At 40.2% G+C, this 15,126-nt stretch overlaps 1 protein-coding gene across 1 annotated transcript; it reads right to left on the bottom strand.

The window, feature by feature from the left end:
- Positions 1-2,703: 2,703 nt before the first annotated feature.
- LOC148133614 (vomeronasal type-2 receptor 116-like) lies at positions 2,704-8,375 on the bottom strand. The gene is made up of 4 exons (XM_087952810.1): positions 8,075-8,375; positions 5,769-5,987; positions 5,169-5,298; positions 2,704-3,666 (listed from the first exon to the last, which is right to left on the bottom strand). The coding sequence occupies exons 1-4, from the start codon at positions 8,243-8,245 to the stop codon at positions 2,762-2,764; spliced, it is 1,425 nt and encodes a 474-aa protein (XP_087808936.1). The 5' UTR covers positions 8,246-8,375; the 3' UTR covers positions 2,704-2,761.
- Between the last annotated feature and the right edge of the window lie 6,751 nt (positions 8,376-15,126).

Below are 15,126 nucleotides of genomic sequence, written 5' to 3'. Positions count from 1 at the left end.
GGTGATATTTGGCTAACCTGAAACGTGGGAAAATACTCGAACAAAGCTGAATACATACATACTATATATATATATATATATATATATATATATATATATATATATGTATGTATGTATGTATGTATGTATGTATGTATGTATGTATGTATGTATGTATGTATGTATGTATGTGGATCTTTGGTTATTCGGGTTTTCTCCCGCGTAAGATTCAAAGTATCTAGGCAACGTTTCGATGAAGCACAGAGAAGCACAGAGCCGAAGAAGCAAGCCTGAAGATGATGAATGAGACTTCATCGAAACGTTGCCTAGATCGTTGAATCTTACGTGGGAAAACCCGATAACCAAAGATCACATACAAATACCTGCGAGAACCTCAGAAAACATATATATATATATATATATATATATATATATATATATATATATATATATATATATATTCTGAGGTTCTCGGTATTTGTATGTGGATCTTTGGTTATTCGGGTTTTCTCCGCGTAAGATTGGAAGTATCTGGACAACGTTTCGATGAAGTCTCATTCATCATCTTCAGGCTTCTGTCTTCAACTCTGTGCTTCTCAGAGTGATGTGAGCTTGCAGCTGCTTCTTCCTTTTAACTGCTAGTGGGGGTGTGACTTGATTGGGTGGGGCTTGGCTGTGTTCTGATTGGGTGGGGGTGTGTTCTCATTGGTTGGGGTTTTGGCTGTGTTCTGATTGGTTGGGGGTTGGCCATGTTCTGATTGGCTGGAGGTGTGTTCTGTTCAGGTGGGGGCTTGGTTGTGCTCAGGTTGGTCTTAGTTACTGGGGGATTTGAGCTGGTGAGCTGTGATCTTGCTGTTTGGCTTCGAGTTCGTGGTCGTGCTGCATCTTCATGGTGGGGTCAGTTCGCTTCATGTATGGCTCAGAGGGGTTTGAAGTGGGTAGTGATGCAGCTGCAGTGCGGCTTCTGGTCTGTGGTCGTGTCTCATCTTCTGTGTGGGTGTGAGTCTGCTTTTTACGTGGAAGTGTGGTGGTGGCATCTCGTGTGGCCCTCGTGGGTGTGGGTCTGGTGTCATTCATCATGTTAGGTACTCGTCTGTTCATGAGGGCGGGTTTCCAAATGGCTGGTAAGCGGGAGGTGTCATCTCTTTTATTCATGCTGTGTGGGTGTTTTTCTATCTCTATGGCTTCTCTGATTATTCTGTTGTTGAAGTGTTCGGTTTTGGCGATAGTTCTGGTATTTTTAAAGTCAATCTCATGTCCTGTGGCTTTGAGGTGTTGGACCAGGGAAGAGGTCGGTTCTTCTTTTTTGATTGAGTTCTTATGTTCTTCAATGCGTGCACTTATTCTTCTGCCCCACCACATACATTGGACAAACTAACAGAAGAATTTTTTGCGGGTACTTACATGTATGGCATTCAGCTTTGTTCGGGTATTTTCCCACGTCATTGTAGTTGTGCTTTTAAAGTTGTAGCAATGTTTTGGCAGAATCTCATCTGCCATAATCAGGCTTCTGATTCCAGACGGATATATATATATATATGTGTGTGTGTGTATGTGTGTGTGTGTGTGTGTGTGTGTACGTATGGTATTCAGCTTTGTTCGGGTATTTTCCCACGTCATTATAGTTGTGTTTTTAAAGTTGTAGCAAAGTTTTGGCAGAATCTCATCTGCCATCATAAGGCTTCTGTATTGTGTCAACAAATATTCTCCTTTATTGGACACTCCATTTCTTTGCCAAACATGATTATCTTGATGTTTGATATATTGGCTTTCAAATACATAAAACAAGTCTGCATGTATCCAATCTATGGAAAATTGCTGGAAAGGATTTGGGTCCTTAAATAACATACCATCATCTTTATATAGAAGTACACAGACTTCCCATATATGCCTTCCCATATAGCAGGTGTCTAAGCATTTCTGCATTTTATCTATTGTCAGGATTCTGGCAGTTACTCCAATTAAATCATGAGCCTTGAGCCACAATCCCAAAATGAAAAAGGATTTATTAGAAGTTAACATTCTGGCATTAGCCTGGGTATAGCCAACTCTGAGATATGTAATTCACTGTCACCCTTGATCCTGCTTTCTCCCCCACCACTCCGGGTGTATCATCCAACGAAACATGTCCATAGCCAAGAGTCATCAATCATGCTCTCCAATTAGATTTTTGCATGGCAGAAGTTTTAGTCATCTAATCAGTCTCTGAAGAAAATATAAATGGAATGTACTTTTGATTCCACACTGCTGCCTGCTTTTACAAACCCCTGCTTCTTTCTGTTGACAACTATAAAATGTGTATCCAAAATGTTTTATGAGTTGACATCTGTAAGTTCTTAAAAAAACAAGACAACAACCTATAATTGTCTGTTCCTCCCTATTTAATAGTGAACAATTCATGATTTATTCCATTTATTCTCACACATTCACCCTCCCTTTCGTCTATCCATCCCTCTGTCCATCTGTCCTCATAATATTGGGAATGGATAAAAATTATTAACAATACTGAAGATTAGAAAATATCCATTGATATCGATTTAACATGATCTTCTCTATTAATAAACTATGTTTCTCTGGTATGTCAATAGAGAGTAAGACACTGTGGCTCATTTAAAGTTACTATACACTAATAGTCAATTAAATGAAAACATTAGTAGGGAACTCAGCACAATATCAGGAATCTGTGCAAACAATCAAGCTTAATACATACATTATCATCAAAAATAACATCAAATATAAAAATGTCCCAAAGTCAGAATCAAGTTCTCTGTCCCCATATGAATCAGGGATTTCTGTGCCTCATTATATTCTCTTTACAATTCAGTTCAGGCCTGACTAGGATTATGTAGCATTTGGGGGAAAAGATGCAAGCCAAGAGGCCAGCCCCAGAGGCCAAGATGGAGAAGATCTCCACAGCCACAATGGACTTCCCTTTGGTGCTCAGATAGGTGGGGAGGAAGGTGATCCAAACACTGCAAAAGACCAGCATACTAAAAGTAATGAACTTGGCTTCATTGAAGCTATCTGGCAATTTCCTAGCCAGAAAGGCCATGATAAAACTCATGAGGGCCAGAAAACCCAGATAAGCCAGGACTGTGTAAAACATGGAAGTTGAGCCTTCCTGACATTCCAAGATGATCTCAACTTCCAAGGAGTAGAAGTCCATGTTGGGAAATGGGGGAGAGGTGATCAGCCAGATGGCACAAAGAATTGCTTGGATCAGAGGACAGGCTATGACAATGGAATTGGTCAGAGGTTTTCCTAAGAGTTTCTTTGTCCTATTCCCTGGTTTTGTAGCCATAAAGGCCAGAACCACCATGACAGTCTTTGCCAACACAGAGGAAACTGCAAAGGAGAAGAGAATGGCAAAGGCAGTTTGTCGGAAGAGACAAGTGAACTTCCCAGGTCGACCAATGAAGAGAAAGGAGCAGAGGAAGCAGAGCAGGAGGGAGACCAGGAGGATGTAAGTGAGATTTCGGTTGTTGGCCTTGACAATCGGTGTGTCATGATGTTTACAGAAAATTACCAGGACAGCAGTTGTGATCAGAGAAAGGAAAAGAGACAGAGAAACTAAGGCATATCCCAGGGTCTCTTTATAGGCAAGGAAGTGGATCTTCTTGGCAATACAGTGGTCCTTCTCCTTGTTGGGATATTGGTCTTTAGGACAGGGGTCACAGTGGGCTGCATCTGAAATGAAGATTTAAGAATTTTTGTATAAGGATTTCAGCATAATCTGCCACGACCATCGTCACTTTCCAAGAATTGACAAGACTGTCCCCTTTTTGCATTGGCCAAACTACAACTGATATTGGTAGTGATATAGTGCAGTTGATGGTGCATCAAGAAGGGGTAATCATCCTTCATTCAGGATGATTCTGGGGAAAGGTAAGCCAGAAAATTGGATCTGTTCAGTTCCAACAGGCCTGGTCAGTTTTTGTGAGAAAGAAAAGGTCATCTCCAATCACTGCTAAGTTGTCACTGCTGTGGCTTTCAGTGTGAGAGAGATTGGAAACTTTCTCTTTTCCACTTTAAACTGGAACCCTCAGAAGATGGATGGGTCTATCAGCCAGGAATGCTATATTTTATACTTGCAGGTTGTTTGTTGGCTTACCTCTGGCTCTGAGGAGAGGACTAGGCTGACATAGGGATGAAATGCATTATCAGTCCAGAGTCCCTTCACACCAAGTGGTTGGATTAAAAAAAAATTACTACTGGTTCTGTGGGCATGGCTTGGTGGGCATGGCAGGGGAAGGTTACTGCAAAGTCCCATTCCCTCCCCACCCCACTAACCTGCTTTCCAGCTCCGTTCTCCTGTGCAGGGCAACAAAAGAAGACACAGCCAATCAGCTGGGACTCGGGAGGCGGAGAATAGATGTGGGCGGGGCCAGTCAGAGGAAGTATTTGCCGGTTCTCTGAATTTCTGCTGCCAGAACTGGTCAGAACCTGCCGAATACCACCACTGCTTCCCACCCAGAAGACATCTAAATGTAGCCCACCTTGAATTCCATTGACTCTTATCCACCCCCAATTCACTTTGACCGTTTGTAGTTCAGATTCTTGAATGGATCTTAAGATTGCAATAAATCTTTATATTCATTAGAACTGCCTGAATTTCCTGATTTCTTCATATTTGACATGCTCAGCGTCTCTGCTTTGTACTCCAGATCTTCCCATTCGGCCATTATATTTCAGGGAAAAGTTTTTATTATTTATTAAGGGTTATTATTAATTATTACACATTATATGCCTCTGCTCTCACTTCTAAGGTGACTCTTGGCCGCTAGAAATCAAAGATGGATGGATCTCCTCATTCTCTAACAGGTGTATCAGTTCTGTTGCAGACAGAAGATGCTGACAGAAGAAGGACCCCTAAAGATTGAGAGATAAAGCTTGGCTCCCATAAGCCACTCTTTCATAGAATTGGCAGAGGGTTTTCCTGTTGGGATGTGACAGTTGGTAAGGCTAGTAGGGCACCCATCCACTGTACCCTAAAACTATCCTGTATAAAATTATTGAGGAGCAAAAAAAATGTCCTGTTTGGGCAGGATAGCTCAGATCCATTAATTGAAAGTTTCTGCAGAAAAGTATGAATGCTCTGATGTAGTATAAACAAATATGACAAATTAGCATCTTTATCTACTCAATGACTCCCTAGATCCTGGAAGATCTGCATTTGAAAAATACTCCACCTGTCTGATTTGAGATAGTTCCTTCTGGACAAGGGGCACATTGATAGCAGCAAACTGGCTCGCCCTCTGGAACTCTTCTCCTCTCTCCTGCCTGACACCTCTTCTTGCCACACCTGGCAAAGGGCACCTTCTAAAAGAAAAAGAGAGAAATGTTTGAGGTGTCCTGTGCAATAACACAATTCATTTATTCATTTCCACATTCTTATTTTCCTGCTGAGAATGTCTTCATAAGAAATTGTTCACCAAGATCTAATAGAAAAAGAAGGGAAAGGAAAAGCTCCTGGGGGAATCAGTGGCACTAGTGAATCACCAATGGAGGCTAAAGTTTGGATCTTGAACTTCAAAGTTGCAACATTGAGCTACTGCTTCTCTCAAAGAAAGAATGATGACAACCCAACTGAACAAGAATGGTCCATGGAAATCACAGCCTGATCTAACAGCATCCTGCTTTCAAGCAGAATTCCCACCCATTGTTGGATTTTCACCTATTAGTCATAAAATTTGTTAACCTCCAATGTTTTCACCTTAGACAGATGTTCAGCATCCCTAAGAGAGAGATGGATTCTTTTACTGAGTTTACAACCTTTCCTTCCCGCTCACCTTTGGAGCCCAGGTGATCGCATCAGAGTTAATGGTGAAATCCTGGCCTGGGGCAGCCCTGGGATCCTTTTTACCAACTTTCACAGACACTAAAGACTTATTGGGGTGGACAACCCAGTTAACAATATCAAAACGAGCAGCTCGCAGTCCATTTTGTGAGAAGGAAACTTCATCTCCAGCACTATTGTTGAAGTGGACAGTCCTCAAATGGGCAAGTATCTGAAAGAAAAGAGGCCTTCAGAAATTGGAACAATTAGCAGAAAGACAGATATGAGACATCATGGCTTCTGTCCATTGTGATGGCCATCATCTTAGGAAAAATGTGTATATCTAAAAAGCTACCGTTTGTCCCTTGTTTGAGATGTGAGCAATCAGGAATAACATCAAATATTTGACTCAATTCTCAACAATACAAAAGATTGTCTTTGTCACAGGGTATTTGTATTTTGGTTTTCAGAACTCCAGTTTTAACTTGATGACAGGGATGACTTTCCTCCAGAAGTTGTGGCTGCTCCATCAGTGTAAGTTTTTAAGAAGAGATTGGACAACCTTTGTCTAAAATGGTATAGGCCTTGCTGCTTGAGTAGGAGCTTGTATTAGAAGACCTCCAAGTTCCTGTCCAATTCTGTTATTCTGTTAAGCAGCTTAACACTACAAAAAATACCAAACTAAACATATGGGGTGGAGTCACACACGATGCTAATTCATAGAAACGTAAAAGGGGATGAAAATGAATTGAGCTGAGTTTGCTTTTATATGTGGGATTCAGGCTACAAGCTGATGGAAATGTAGCAGGTTCTGCAGATATACTCATTAGGACTTCAACGGTCCTGCTTAAGCATTTTGCACAAATGCACCCAGATTATTATCTTATTCTGAGGTGACACTTCATGCCTGGTCAGTCCCTCAATGTCAGGAAATCTTTCAACCAAACATTATATTTAATTCATATTATTGATTTTGAAGCAATTGTTGTTTTAATATTTTGAGAGATGCCATGATATGATATCCCTTGATATGATATGAAGAAATGCATATGAGAAGGTTACTCTCTATCAATGTGTGGACTGGATAAAATACCACAGAGGTTACCTGCCATGGCTCCACATTTGAGACCCTCTTTCCAGGCTTCAGCCTCTCTGGTTGCACTCCTGATTCATAAATGACATGCAATGCATGTGCCACAGCATAAATGGCATTGTAGATATTGTAACTTTCACCATCTATGGTCATTTCAAAAATAAAATCTGGAAGATCCTTTAAATTCTCCTTTCCTGTACAGTGTGGTGCCCATTTTGGAGGGACCTTGCCTGGTTTGGGAATACTGCAGTCAAAGAGTATTTCCCACCAATTCAGGAGAAAGATGTCCCCTTCTTTAATCAACTGTTCTAAAGATAGGAGGAAGTGGCTGAATTCTGAGACATCACCAGCACTGTCCCTAAACTGCAAAGCCCCATGCAAAGTCTTTACACCTTCAAAAATATCTCCAACCAGAGTAAATTTCCAATGACATGTTAGGATCCAAACATTCTGTATCTTTCTATGTTTTACACAAAAATTCAGAGCTGTCAAAAAATTTGCCATATCAGTGGAGTCTCCAAGCAATAAAATAACTTCAGCTTTAAACAAAATTTTGAACATTAATTTATTTATTAAATGAATAAATTTTTTAGATTTCCATTTTTCATTGAAGGCCAAGCAGATCTCCTTCTCCTTGAACATTGGCATCAGAGTTGAGATGAAATGTTCTCCACTGTCATCTTCAGAGGTCACCAGCCCAACCCAGTTCCACTGGAAATACAGGAGCAGCTGGACTAAACCCACACACTCTGGAAAGTCACTGGGATTAATCCGGAAGAAGGAAGGATAAACTGGTCTGTATTCCTGAGGAATCTCAGAGCCAACACCAAGCTGGAGAAAGGGAGATTCCTCTTTCATATACAAAGTAAAGTTTCATGTGGAATTTAGTGGGTAACATCACATGCAGTTTTTTACCTCCCAGTTAGGCAGACTCTCATTGATTACAGTAAGCTTATTCTTCTCTTCCTAGGGAAGAGCTGCTAGTGAGATGTGGCTAAACTTTTACGAAAGTTAGAAATTAATTCGTCTCAGCAAATACAGCATTTCAGAATTATTTCATTATTTGTTTCCTTGTGGTTTATATAAAAACATATATTAAAACATAAGATAAAAAAATGAATTGAACTATAGAATATCCCCTTGAACAACTTCATTTTCATGCTTGACTTCTGAGTTTGTTTCTGTTATTTGTCTACTCTTTACTGTAACCAATGGAGCCCTCTTACCTGTGGAACCTTGTAGATGTTGAAGATGGAGGCCATCTGCCTTGAGGATTTGGGGTTATCACCTCCAATGACAGAGAGCAGAGGGTCCTGCCTGTCACATTTATAACCTGGAACCATTTGGCCTCTTGTGGAGAGAAAGGAGAGGCTGATTAAGGAAATCCTCCTCTCCATCCGAAAATTGTCCCAAATCTGGAAGCCAAGTGTGATGTTGGGGAGGAGAACCAAATCTTTGTTGATCTCTGTGATAGCAAATACTACAGCAAAGAACTGCTGATACTTCTTGAGTATAGGCCTGTAGTAAAGAAAACATTGGGAACATAACAGAGAAATATGGGTGTATGTGTGGTTTAAATTTAGCTATTTTTGATGTTGTTTGGAATAGCAAGTCCCTGGTTTCATTGAAGGTTTTTTCATAAATGCCTTTTGATTAAAATTGTATGGCTTAGTGACAAAGGGAAAAGGCAAGCTTGTGCCATTGGTTAATTGCTCTCGCCATTAGGAAATTTCACCTTAGTTCTACTTTGCTTCTCTCCTTGTTAGTTTCCAAGTATTGTCTCCCATCTTGGTGCTTTGGAAAATAGTTTGACGCCTTTGTCTTTGTAGGAGCCCCTCAAATATTAGAACAGTGCAATCATGTCCCCTTATTCCCTCTTTTCCTTCGACTAGACACAACCCAATTCCTGTATCAGTCCTTTAATTTCTCCCATAAAAATTAAAAATAGGTAGGAAGATTTGGGAAAATCATCAACTCCCTCTAAGCATGAATTTCTTTGTCTTTCTTTAACCACATTTGCTTTTTCATCAAAGTTTATTCCTCACCAAATATTATCCTAAATGTTTCTAGGTATGTTTGCACATCTCCTAATTATTTCAGTCATTTTTCAATCTTTATCCCTCTGTCATGACACACACATTAATCCACCTACTCCTAGACTGTATTTTTGTAGGTAGACATTGGGAATAGATTTGGTCTGCATTCAGTTTTGGTCTGCATTCAGTTTTGGTCGCCACAATGTAAAAAAGATGTTGAGACTCTAGAAAGATTGAAGAGAAGAACAACAAAGATGATTGGGGGACTGGAGGCTGAAGCATATGAGGAACGGTTGCAGGAGCCAGGTATGTCTAGTTTAATGAAAAGAAGGACTAGGGGAGACATGATAGCATGATAGGAGCCCTTCAAATATTAGAACAGTGCAATCATGTCCCATTATTCCCTCTTTCCCTTAGACTAGACACAGCCCAACTCCTGTATCTGTCCTTTAATACGTTTAGCCTCCAGTCCCTAATCATCTTTCTGGCTCTTCCCTGCATGCTTTCCAGAGTCTCCCAATCTGTTTTTTTTTTTTTTTACCAGAACTGGTCACCACAATGCAAAACTGGTCCTATTACAGTACTATGCAATGACAAATTATCAAGCTTTTCTTTGAGATTTCTGCTACGTTTTTCTTTCTAAATGAACATTACATTAAGTTTTTTAGGACAGCACAGTTTTAAATTTATTATTCCTTCCTCACTTTTTATGTGCTCTATAATCTTCCTGATATTGATTTCTAGAATGATTGAGAATACTAGCCTATTTTATGATTAAAGACAAGAACTGCACTAGGATATTAGAATATTAGGACAAGAGTTTTTGAAAGGAATCCCAGAATCCTGAACACAGTAAAAAAAAAATGCATCTTTCCATGCCAGGTGAAACTTACAACATATTAAACCTAAGCTGGAATGGTTCCTTCTCAAAATGTGCCATTCTGGAGGACATAAGAGTTCCCAAGGGTAAATTCCCACCAATAATGAGATCACCAGATCTGTAATAGTTTTGTTTTCCGTAAGGCTTGAACAAATTCCTCAACACACATACAGTTTGCCTTCTCTTAGCCGTAGTTGGAGGTAAGAGGCAGAAGAGAAGCAGCAGGAGGGGCAGCCCAGTCATTCTTGTCCTTCCTAAATGACAAATCAAGATTTGTGCTGAAGTGGAATTGCAGACAGGAGCAAAGAAAAAAGTGAGGACAGCCGAGTCTCAACAAAGCCAAGAATGATTCATTTCAAGACAAGGCTAGGTAATTTGACAGATCCTGCCCCTAGTGGAAGAACTTGGAACATATTTTCAAAGCAGGAATAATTTGGGGGACAGAAATCCAGAGGGATACATTTAGAATTACTCTTCTCATAATGGGAAAGGAAATGAATTATCATATCCACTTAGCAATAGATTTTGTTTTTGCACACCAGAATGAGAAAAACAAGTTTGTGTCTCTTGTTGGCTTAAAGATAGGCTTAAAGTCCTTGAAGTAAAGCACCAGCTCTTGTTATTCTCAAAGTTACCAATCTGACAGAAAACAAAAACAAAAACAAGAAACAATGTATCCAAGCCTCTAGGTGGCAGTGTTATTGATTATCCTCCACTTTCACTTCCCTCTCTGTATACAAAGCAAAGGAAAAAAAAGTTAAAAAGTACTTTTTAAAAAATAAAGTTAATTAAAACTAACAAAATAAAGCACTAAAAAGAAAAAAGGAGAAAATCTTTCACCCCAAAAAAATTATTAAGTAAATATAAAAGGAAAAAAACAGTCTGGCTTATAATTGAAAGGTGACTATAGAAAGTCCAGCAATAAAAGAATAAACCCCCCCCACTAAGTTTGACTTAATCTTGCCGCTTAACCTCTTCTGTCTTCAGTTTTAACTTTTTCTTTTACCCCCTTAGGGTGTTCTCTTAGGGTATCACCAAACCGACACACTTTCTCTCCAGCTTTCTTCCGTTCTGGAGCTGTCCCAACTTCAGCAGCTTCTTGGGCTGCCTCTCTACTGCCGGAAAAGAGAGTTTCTCCTGGATCAACCAGGGACTTTGCAGTGTCCCTGGGATCAGCTGGATGTGCCCTCCTCTCTCACCATCTCTACGGGATGGTTGAGGTCCAAATGGACCATCCAGTGGCAAAGATATCGATAGCGATCCTGGAGCTACAAGATCATGCAACATACCATCGCAACGCCAGCCCCTCCCTCCTTCCAGTTATATTTTCAATCTTTATCCCTCTGTCATGATGCACAAATTCATCCACCTTCATCAGACTGTATTTTTGTAGGCAGACATTGGGAATAGATTTGGTAATTCAGTTTTGGTTGTCACCTATGTAAAAATGATATTGAGACTCTAGAAAGTGTGCAGAGAAGAGCAACCAGGATGCTTAAAGGACTGGAGTCTAAAGCATATGAGGAATGGTTGCAGTAGCCAGGTATGTCTAGTTTAATGAAAAGAAGGACTAGGGGAGACATGATAGCAGTGTGCCAGTATCTCAGGGGCTGTCCCAAAGAAGAGGGAGTCAAGCTATTCTCCAAGGCACCTGAGGGCAGGACAACAAGCAATAGGTGGAAACTAATCAAGGAGAGAAGCAACTTAGGACTAAGGAGAAATTTCCTGACAGATCAATTAATCAACTTGCTTCCAGAAGTTATGAACGCTCCAACACTGGAAGTTTTAAAAAAGATGTTGGATAACCATTTGCCTGAAGTGCTGTAGGGCTTCCTGCCTAAGAGGGGGTTGGACTAGTAGACCTCCAAATTTCCTTCCAACTCTGTTATTCTATTCTAGATGTTCTTCAGCTCTTCAACAAGGGCTTCTTATAAATTGGTCATTCCATGATGTTCTCTGAGCTGGGTTGTTTTCTTGCAGATGTTTCATTGCGCAAACTAGGTAAACATCATCAGTGGTAGCTCATCAGCCCTAGCACTAATGATGTCACCTAGGTTGGATAATGACATTTTCTGCATGAAATCAACCAAGCTCAGGGAGTACCAAGGACCCCACATTTCAATACAGAGCTACAAATATTCTCCTTTATTGGGCACACCATTTCTCTGCCAATCATGTTTATCTTGATGTTTGATGTATTGGTTTTCAAATACATAAAACAAGTCTGTATGTATCAAATCTATGGAAAATTGCTGGAAATGATTTGGGTCCTTAGACAACATAGGGTCATCTTTATATAGAAGTACACAGACATTTGTCTTCCCAAATAGCAAGTGTCTTAGCATTTTGTGTAATTTCATCTGTAAGTACTTAAAAAACAAGGCAACACCTATAATTCTGCCTTTCTCTCTGTTTAATAATGAACAAGTCATGATTTATTCCATTTATTCTCACACATTCACCCTCGCTTTTTTCTATCCATCCCTCTGTCCATCCGTCTTCATAATACTGGGAATGGATAAAAAATATTAACAATACCGATGATTAGAAAATATCCACTGATTTCTATTTCACATGATCTTCTCTTTTAATAAACCCTGTTTGTCTAGTATGTCAATAGAGAATAAGACACTGTGGCTCATTTAAAGTTACTATACACAAATAGTAAATTAAATTGAAAAGTTAGTAGGGAAGTCAGCGCAATATCAGAAATCTGTGCAAACAATCAAGCTTAAAAACACTAACAATAAAGATAACTCAAGAATGTTTTAAAAACTCTTATGATTAAAATAAATAAAGTGAGAAACAATTATGCCGGAAACTAACATCCACATCTTTAATATCATTTTTTTTTAACTGATCATGGGATTCATCTGGGAACAATTCGTATTGAAGTAAACTGAAAGGCATGGTGGTTGTTGCCCGATTAATACATACATTATCATCAAAAATAACATCAAATATAAACATGTCCCAAAGTCAGAATAAAGTTCTCTGTTCCCATATCAATCAGGGATTTCTTTGCCTCTTTATATTCACTTTTCAATTCAGTTCAGGTCTGACTAGGATAATGTAATGTATCCTTTTGGGGGAAAAGATGCAAGCCAAGAGGCCAGCCCCAGAGGGCAAGATGGAGAAGATCTCCACAGCATTCCCAACAAATATGACAAAATTAGCATCTTTATCGACTCAATGACTTCCTAGATACTGGAAGAACTGCATTTGAAAAGTGCTCCACCTGTCTGATTTGAGATGGTTCCTTCTGGACAAGGAGCACATTGATAGCAGCAACTGGCTCGCCCTCTGGAACTCTTCTCTCTCCTGCCTGACACCTCTTCTTGCCACACCTGGCAAAGGGCACCTTCTAAAAGAAAAAGAGAGAAATGTTGGAGGTGTCCTGTGCAATAACACAATTCATTTATTCATTTCCACATTCTTATTTTTCTGCTGAGAATGTCTGCATAAGAAATTGTTCACCAAGATCTAATAGAAAAAGAAGGGAAAGGAAAAGCTCCTAGGGGAATCAGTGGCACTAGTGAATCACCAATGGAGGCTAAAGTTTGGATCTTGAACTTCAGAGTTGCTACATTGAGCTACTGCTTCTCTCAAAGAAAGAATGATGACAATCCAACTGAACAAGAACTGTCCATGGAAATCACAGCCTGATCTAACAGCATCCTGCTTTCGAGCAGAATTCCCACCCATTGTTGGATTTTCACCTATTAGTCATAAATTTGTTAACCTCCAATGTTTTCACCTTAGACAGATGTTCAGCATCCTTAAGAGAGAGATGGATTCTTTTACTGAGTTTACAACCTTTCCTTCTAGCTCACCTTTGAGGCCCAGATGATCACTTCAGAGTTAATGGTGAAAGCCTGGCCTGGGGCAGCCCTGGGATCCTTTTGCCCAACTTTCACAGACACTAAAGACTTATTGGGGTGGACAACCCAGTTAACAATATCATAACGAGCAGTTCTCAGTCCATTTTGTGAGAAGGAGACTTCATCTCTGTGGTAACATATTTTATTGATCATTTTCTGTAAGTCCTTTGTACAACTATTAGCATAGATCTAGGGATATGCAGGCATTCTTGGTGGGGGTAGGAGTACCTTTGCAATGAGTGTCTCATCCTGTTATGATCTGCAGGTTTAGAAGGAACAGGAAAATAGGTAAAAGTTCAAGGTACACAGTTGTGCTTTCTCATGGGACTTTCCAGACTTTCCCATGGGACTTTCCGTACCTGTATGTTCTCATGCTGTTGAGGTAATATCCTGTTGAGGTCATTGTTTTCTGAATATGCATACTGTACTTTTGCTTGTTTTTTCTTTTTCTCAATAAATACTGCTACCTGAGTTCACTCAGGGCTGGCATTTGCTCAGACATTTTCCCTGTGTCTCATTTCGAATGCCAGACCACCACAAGTGGTGACCCCGACGTGATAGCTTGGAAGGCTATACGTTTCCCGCATCCTATACTCATCGTCGCGGACGTCGACTGGGCCCTCATCTTCTTCGCTGGACGAAGATAGATTCTTTTCGTGAGTATGGGGGGAGATCTCTCGAAGGCTCAGAAAGAGCACATCAGGGAATTGAGAGGGATCATTGGGAATAGTTTTGGGTTTGGAGTTGGCAGTAGGGGTTGTGCTGTAGGAAAGAAAGAAATTGAGGACTTACTACAGTATGTTTGGAAAAATATTAAGTCATATCCGGAGGGAGGTAGTATTAAAGTAGAGTCCTGGAAAAGATAGGAAATTTTTGCACGAGGAACCTCGTGCCCCTTCTTCAATTTTGTTAACCTGGAGGGTGATTATGGATGCGTTAGCTACTTATGAACAACCGCTCCTAGCACCCCCCGAAGAAGGTTTGCCGCCTTACCATGCGGTACGTTTGTTGCCGCCGACGGCACCTCCAGATAAATCTGGGGGACTGTCGGCGCTAGAAATACTTTGTCAGAGGATAAGAGTTTACCTTTAAGGGTTCAGGTGGATGCAGTTACTGCAGCTATTCAAGAAGCAAAAATAGAGGGGAATTATCAGGAGATGATTTGGTGGAGTTTGGAGTAGAAGTTCAACTTAATCCAGTAGAAATTGTCATGGATGCTGCGTTGAATCCGCAGCGGCAGTGGAAGCCTTTACCTCTCAGGGTTTTGAAGGAAGTTAAGCAAGCAGCAAAGGAATATGGTGTTAGATCGCCATATACTCAGGCATTGTTAGAAGCAGTTGGTTATGGAAATAAAATGATTCCGGCTGACTGGAAAGCTCTGTTGAATATGATTTTAACTCCAGCTCAATATTTGGTGTTAGATCAGAAATGGAGACAGCTGGCAGTCCAGAGGGGAACAGCAAATGTTACCCCAGATCAGC

Source organism: Notechis scutatus, chromosome 1, assembly GCF_049901735.1.
Source record: "Notechis scutatus isolate UNSWTSFEM ecotype Mainland chromosome 1, rNotScu1.2, whole genome shotgun sequence".
NCBI classification, from domain to species: Eukaryota; Metazoa; Chordata; class Lepidosauria; order Squamata; family Elapidae; genus Notechis; species Notechis scutatus.
Note: the sequence above shows the minus strand (reverse complement) of the source record. Positions and strands in the feature narration are given on the sequence as shown.

Excerpts from the sequence above, each read along its gene's own strand:
- LOC148133614 (XM_087952810.1), bottom strand. The coding sequence starts at position 8,245 with ATGGAGAGGAGGATTTCCTTAATCAGCCTCTCCTTTCTCTCCACAAGA. Across the intron at positions 5,299-5,768 it reads CGATCACCTGGGCTCCAAAG|AAGGTGCCCTTTGCCAGGTG; the intron begins GTGAGCGGGAAG and ends TTTTTCTTTTAG. Across the intron at positions 3,667-5,168 it reads AACTATCTCAAATCAGACAG|ATGCAGCCCACTGTGACCCC; the intron begins GTGGAGTATTTT and ends TCTTCATTTCAG.